The 7473-nt window shown below is 50.3% G+C and overlaps 1 protein-coding gene across 1 annotated transcript; it reads left to right on the forward strand.

Moving 5' to 3' along the window:
* The first annotated feature begins 2369 nt into the window (after positions 1–2369).
* On the forward strand, positions 2370–3344 carry LOC133752809 (UV excision repair protein RAD23 homolog B-like). The gene has a single exon (XM_062183115.1). The coding sequence runs from the start codon at positions 2370–2372 to the stop codon at positions 3342–3344; it is 975 nt and encodes a 324-aa protein (XP_062039099.1).
* The last annotated feature ends 4129 nt before the right edge of the window (positions 3345–7473 follow it).

Here is a 7473-nt window from a genome sequence, read left to right on the forward strand (position 1 = left end):
CTTAAAATGTTCCAGAGTGTTCAGGGCAGAGATAATGTAACCCACACTCATACAAAGAAACATCAATTCCTTAGAAGCACCGTAGAGGAAGGAGGGAATATGATTCTTAACAATAAGATTACTGACCTCCTTAACATCACCGATGATCCAAGACTCCGGAACGTGGGCCCGAAGCAGTACAAATTCCTCTGCCTCCCAAGAGGAATGCTCTTTATGGGCTACGATAATTTATCTAAAAAGACATGGGGTGTAAGATGTCTACACCCCTAGGATGTTGGGCACTGGACCAATTGATACCAAACTCAGAGATCATCTTCTTTCTAAACCAAACAGTAATTGAAGAGACTTACCAGGCCCTCTCAAAAACTAACGCTAAAATCAGAGTCAAAAGAGAATCAGTGACCCCGATCACACTGGGTGTGACTGCCCTGGCAGCATCCTTGACTGGGCTGACGTATGGAGTGGATAGTACTCACCTGCCGGTCTCAAACATCACCACTACTGTGGGAGACATAGCCCAAGAAGTTGGCTTCAGTTTTAGAGATTTACAAAGTTCTCTAAACTCACCAGCCCAGATGGTCCTAGACCACAGACATGCTAGCCCAATAGGGACGAGTATAGCCGTAGCAAACACCTCTTCTTGCTTCTAGGTCAACACCTCAGGAGCTGTAGACACACGAACAGATCTCATCCTACAAAAAGCAGTGTGGTTAAAAAGCTTCTCAGTAAAACCCACCTGACAGGTCAAGATTGGGAACAACTAAAATCTTGGTTAGCATCCACAGCATGGCTACTTTCTCTGCTGAGCCCATTCTGTTTGCTACTACTTAGTCTAATGTTTGGCCCATGTATCTTTAACTGGCCTGTCAAATTTGTCTCTCAAAGGTTAAAATCCATCAAGAAGCAAATGGCCCTTCAGATGAAACCCTGTATGGAGACTGGATTCTAACACAGCAACCTGCAGGGAACCACTACCCTGACCTTCCAAAACCTATGGGCCCTTAAGAAGATGACCCCCCACTGAAGTCAGCAAGGGGTAGCCAGAGTGACATCAATGCCCCAAGTCCGCAGGGTAGTAGGGTGTGTACTATAAAGGACGGGATTTGAGGCAAGCCAGTGGGCCTGGGAGTCTGGCGGCCCCTTCAGACACAGGTAGAATGTCCTGCACAAGCAGGCTGCCAGTTGTGGCTGGAAAGACTCTCTCCAGGAAACTGGCATTTCCTCTACTAACAGCTTCCTGTGCTGCATGTGTGACCTTGCAGATTTAAATCACACCTTCAGGGTGGGTGCAATCTTTAGTCAGAGCTGGCAGGGGAAGGGGATGAGAACCTGGGGAGAGTTGGATCAGCTCCAAGAGACCCTGGCTATTTTGTGTGACCTTGCAGTTTAAACCATGCCTTCCATAGAGTTGCGCTCTTCCACCCAGAGCTAGCAGTGGAGGGGGCTGACCCCTATGGAGACAGACGGTCTCCAGGAGAACCCTGCCAGCTCCTTGAGCCCCAAGCAAAACAGCACAGTATGTGAAACCCCCTGTCCAATGGGCACCCCCAATAGCATAACTCAATTAACATATAGTGCTGCCTTAAAATCGGAGGACACTTCCTCAAAGCCAGTGTGCTGCTGGGGCGTGCCACCTGGTCTTCTGAAGCACCAGACACGTTCTCGATCGCTGGTCAATGCCACAAAGTTTCTGCCTCTTTGCAAATAGATTCCTGGCTTTTCATTTCTGTACTAAGCTGGGGAGAGGAAGCTATGAGACTCGCTCCGGCAACCATCCTCCCTTCATGACGGGTAACAAAGAGCACATCTGTAGGAAGCAGAAAATGAATAACACAGAGATATACACCTGTTCAAGAGCTTAGTACAGAGTTAGCGAACGGAGAAAGTTCTAGAACGGGGAGCAGTCTCCCAAAGGGATGGAAAAGACGCTGCGAAGCACCAGAAGCCGAGACAGAGGAGCCGGGAGCTCCGCTCCGAGTGCATGGACGGGCGAGGCCGTGCACCGCGAACGGGTGGCGAAGGAACGTGCGGGCGTGGGAGGGCCCCTCTCGGCCACCGTCACGCGGGGAGCAACGGGTACTCCTGGGGGGGGGGGGGGCTGGCGGAGCCACGGCGGCCATCTTGAGCCCAGGGGCCCGGGCGCTGCGGAGGCCAGGGCTCACGAGAGAAGGCCACCGCGGGCAGAGCTCGCCGGCCAGGGCCGTTGGGACCCGCACCCGCAGGGTCCCAAGAGCCAGAGCCAAAGGCAGAGTGAGGAGTGCGGCGGTCCCCGCCCCCCAGGCCTCACGCCCGCCCGCCCGCCCGCCGGGCGGCCAGCACGCGCCCCAGCCCGGGCAGCCGACCAGGCCGCGGCCCTGCGCGGCGGCGCCATGCGCCTCACCCTCCAGGCCGGGCCGCAGCTCACCTTCCACATCGACATTGACCCCGGCCAGACGGTGAGGGCCCTCAAGGAGAAAATTGAAGCCGAGCAGGGCAGAGAGGCCTTTCCGGTAGCGGGGCAGCAGCTCCTGTATGCGGGCCGCGTCCTGCAGGATGACGCTGTGCTCAGAGACTGTCAGATCCCCGAGCACCACGCTGTGACGGTCCTGGTGGCCAGACCCAAGGCGGCGACCACAGCCACAGCCACAGCTCGGCAGTCCCAGCCTGCCACCACGGCCGGGCCCCCTGCCCGCGCAGCATCAGCTGGTGCTGGGGCCCCATCGCGCGGCCCTGCCTTGCTCTCCGCGCCCGCCATGTCCGCGCCTGCCACGTCCACGCCTGCCACTTCCACGGGTGCACCTGCTGGCGCACCTGCCTCACATCCAGCTGCAGGGCAGTCGGCAGGCCCGCCAGGGGCTCCAAGCCCTACACCAGATGATGCCATCGCGGGACCCTCCTCTGGGGCCCAGCCGTCTGAGCAGGCAGCAAGGGCGCTGCTGACACGTCCGTCTTCCAAGCCAGTGGTCGCCGAGATCGTGTCCATGGGCTACGAACGGGAGCACGTCCTTGCAGCCCTGAGAGCCAGTTCCAACAACCCTCACAGAGCCGTGGAGTATCTTTTAATGGGACTCCCCGGAGACAGGGCAAGTGCGGCCGAGGTCGAGCCCCCTCGAGCCGGTAGCAGCCGAGCTGGTCGTGAAGAAGCTGGCAGTGAAGGAGGAGGCGTGGACAGCGCGGCAACCGAAGAAGCATCAACAGCAGATGGCAGCTATGTTGAAGTAACACTCCAGGAATTGGCAGCTATAGAGAGGTTAAAGGCTTTGGGCTTTCCTGAAGGGCTTGTGGTTGAAGCATATTTTGCTTGTGAGAAGAATGAGGAGTGGGCTGCCAATTTTCTCCTGGAGCAGGACTTGGAGGAGGACTGAAAGGGACTCTCCTGTGGCTCACATCTCCCGCCGTTCCGTTCGTTGTGCTAACTTTGTCTCCTACAGCGTCTTGGATGACTTGGGCTTACGTTCACCATACTTGGCATCAGAACTAGATGTTGGGGCAGGGGTGGGAGTCATACGATGCAGGGTGGGGAGAGATACCCTGCCTGTCTGCTTCAACCAGCAGATGCCTCAAATCCACACAGTGTGCAGAGTAGGCTGTCACCACCAGCAGCCATTGCAGGTCCTCATTTCTCCTGTTTAGCACCACGTCACTTCTAGGTTTCTCTCTTTGCAGTGGACTCCATCCACAATTGTAGTTTTCGTTATTTCTTTGATGCAACTTCAACTTTTCCTAGGTTTCCTTTCTGTGGTCTACTATCCTATTATTTCTTCTTTCTGTGATGCCTCTGTCTAGGATACAACACTATGTCATCACTTTTGCTATGTTTCTGTTTTAAGTGGGCTCCATTCAGAGTATGCCCAGGGTAATGTAATGCCCTTCCTTCCAATGAAATGTTTGCAAATATTTTATGTATATATAGAAAAGCAGAGTTACAAAGAGGCAGAGTTGGAAAGAGTGAGAGAAAGAGCAAGAGCCAGAGAGAAAGAAAGTGGTCTTCCATCCGTTCAGCCATGTGTAGTGTAAACTATCAGTTGAACGATTTCTCTCTCTCTCTCTCCGTCTCCCTCTCCCTCTCCCCTCCGTGTCTCTATCTCCCTCCCTCCCCCCTCTCTCTCCCCACCTCTGCCTTATGTATTTCTAGCTTTCAAATAAATAATTAATCTTTTAAAAGTTCTCTCTCATTAGAATGTATGTCAGACTTTTCTAGCCTGATTTGAGTAACTGTACATGGATACGTAGAGTGATGTTGCTGTTCGCTTTGGTTTTCTTTGTCCAGTTTTTCATTAGAATTTAAATGACACGTGTCAAATATCTGTGTATATGATATTTATTGCAATAAAGCTTTTAAAAGAGATTTTATTTGTTTACTTGAGAGTTAGAGAAACAGATAGAGAATGGGAGAGACAGGAATAGGTCTTCCACCCAGTGGTTCACTCTCCAAGGGCCACAATTGCAGGAGCTGACCCCGTGTGAAACCAAGAACCAGAAGCTTCCTCTGGGTCTCCCACAAGGGTGCAGGGGCCCAAACATTGGGCCATCTTCACTGCTTTCCCAGGCCATAAGCAGAGAGCCTGTTGGGAGGAGGAGCAGCTGGGACATGAAACAGGGCCCTCATGGCATTGTGGCACAGCAGGTGGAGGCACAGCCTACAATGCCTCAGGACGGGCCCCGCAATAAAGGTTTAAAGCCACACTTGCATGTTTGTTGTGGACGTGTCCCATTGAGAATTTATGACCCTTGAGGCCCATGCACAAGAGCAACATTCCCTTCCCCTCTCTATTGCCTTTCTTTGGCAGAAATTGGTCGTAAGTGAAAGACCTGTCCAGCTAAAAAACCCATTGAATGGTGAGCCAGTTCAGAATTCAAACGAGCATTTCAAAATCTCCTTTCTGGTATTTGTAAATGCAGCACTTCATTAGAGAAGAATCTATTACTATTGAGACCACCTGTAAATATTACTGTCAACAAGAGTAGGCTGTTGTATGGCACTTGCTGTTGGGACTAGCTTATTTCACTAGGTAGAACAGATTCAAGTTGCATCCATTTGGTGTCAAATGACAGGATTTCATTTTATACTGCTGTGTACTATTTAGTAGTGTACATATACCATAATGTCTTTATCCAGACTTCAGTTAACGGACATCTGGGTTGATTCCCTCTCTTAGCTACTGTGAATTGAGCTGCAGTAAACACGTGGGTAGAGCTAACACTTTGATATGCTGATTCCATTTCCCTTGGGTAAATTCCCAGGAGTGGGATGTTTGGGTCATCTGGTAGGTCTACATTTAGAATTCTGAAGTATCTCCATGCTGTCTTCCACAGCAGCTGTGCCAACTTACACTCCCACCAACCGTGGGTTAGGAACCTTTTCCCACATCCTAGCCAAGGTTTGTGGTTTCTTGACTTCTGTATGAAAGACATTCTAACGCGGGTGAGGTGAAACTTCACTGTGGATTTGATTTGCATTTCCCTGACAGCTTGTGATACCGAACATTTTTCCATGTGTCCATTGGCCATTTGAATTTTCTCTTTGGACAAATGCCTATTCAAGTAATCTGCGCATTTCTTAACTGGATTGTTTGTTTTCTTGTTGTTGAATTTCTTGAAATTTGTGGATTCTGGTAAAGTTGCTTCATTGAAACATGCCAAAGATTGAAGTTAGAAGACAGAACTACAGATTTTCTAAATAAATCACAGGAAGGAGTTTCAGAGTGAAGACTAGAGAAAGGCTTCTTAGATGTTAAACTTCAAGCAACATCCAACAATTTTCAAAGGAATCATTTGAACTAGGAAATGTGCTGTGCCTGTTCTGAAACACCCATCATGGGTCAAATAAGCAAGGACAGGCAATAGACAGGCCAATTTATGTGCAAACCACTTATGTAACCAAAAGACTCACTCGTAGAATGTATGAGAATATTCTGGAAAACACACGTCACAAGGCAACAAAAAGAAGAATTGAGGGGCAGGCACTTGGACCATTAGTTTAGGCTGCTCTAGCGATGTCAGTCCCACATGGACATAAAAGATTCAAGTCCAGGCTTCACTGCAAATCTAGATCCATAGTAATGCACACCTGGGATGCAGGGTTCAATACGTCTGTCCCTACCACTAATGTGGGAGGTGGGAAAGGAGCTATGAGCTGCTCTCTAGCCAGGCCAGCCATGGTCTGTGGGCTCTGAAGGAGTGAACTGGTGGATAGAAGATATGTCTGTCCCTGTCTCTTGCCTCAAGTACACCAACATGGGATCCATGGACTGAGTTCCTGGCTCCTGGCTACTGTGAAAGAGCCCTGGCTGTTAACCAGGGTTTGGGGATGCACATGAAGGAAGAGAAATCTCTGTCTGTCTTTCTTGCTGTCTCTCCACATTTTAAAATAAAAAATAATAAAGATGGTTAGTTTATATTTAAGAATTTACATGGAGGCCAGTCCTGTGGCGTAGCAGGTTTAGCTGCCGCCTGCAGTGCCAGCATCCCATATTGGCGCTGGTTAGGGTCCCGGCTGCTCCACTTCCGATCCAGTTCTCTGCTATGCCATGGGAAAGCAGTGGAAGATGGCCCATGTCCTTGGGCACCTGCATCTGTGTGTGAGACCTGCAAGAAGCTCCTGACTCATGGCTTCTGATCAGCACAGTTGTGGCCACTGCTGCCAAGTGGAGAGTGGAGCAGAGGACAGAGGATCTCTCTCTCTCTCCTTACTCTGCCTCTGCCTCTCCTTCCCTCTCTATGGAGCTCTGACTTTCAAATAAATAAATAAAAAGTTACATTGTATCCATGAATATGTACAGTTTCTATAGGTCAATGCAATCAGAATATCAAGGGACCATTGTAGTGGGTTTGCAAACCACTAAGGGAGCCAGCATCCCCTGTTAGAGTGCAGTGAGGCCCAGCTCCCCTGCTTGTCATCCAGCTCCCAGTTGATGGGTCTGGAAACCAGCCCAGGATGGCCCAAGGGCTTGCGCATCTGCCACCAGCAGGCAGACCTGGGTTGAGTTCCTGGCTCCAAATTCAGCCTTGCACAGCCACAGCTGTTCTGTACACATGGGCTCGGAGCCATACCACGGAAATCTCTCTCTATATATATATATATCTGTCCCTCTCTGTATCACTCTGCCTGCAAAATGAGACAATACTTTTTACAAGTCAACAAATGGAACTATATCAAATAGACATCAGTTATCCTCGGATGTTGTTAAGTGCATGGAGGCTGAGGCATACATTAGCCCATTGGTGTTTTAGAGGTGAAACATGGGGGATTTCATAGCATAGCTTACACTTGGGTGGCAAGAGAGACTGCACAGCTATTTAAAGGAGCAGAAAGAGCAACGTGCAGGAACAGAAAATGGATGCGCACAAAGGCATACAATGTTCAAGAGCTTAGTACAGAGTTAGCGAACGGAGAAAGTTCTAGAACGGTGAGCAGTCTCCCAAAGGGATGGAAAAGACGCTGCGAAGCACCAGAAGCCGAGACAGAGGAGCCGGGAGCTCCGCTCCGAGTGC

Source organism: Lepus europaeus, chromosome X (genome assembly GCF_033115175.1).
Source record: "Lepus europaeus isolate LE1 chromosome X, mLepTim1.pri, whole genome shotgun sequence".
NCBI classification, from domain to species: domain Eukaryota; kingdom Metazoa; phylum Chordata; class Mammalia; order Lagomorpha; family Leporidae; genus Lepus; species Lepus europaeus.

Excerpts from the sequence above, each read along its gene's own strand:
- LOC133752809 (XM_062183115.1), top strand. The coding sequence starts at position 2,370 with ATGCGCCTCACCCTCCAGGCCGGGCCGCAGCTCACCTTCCACATCGAC.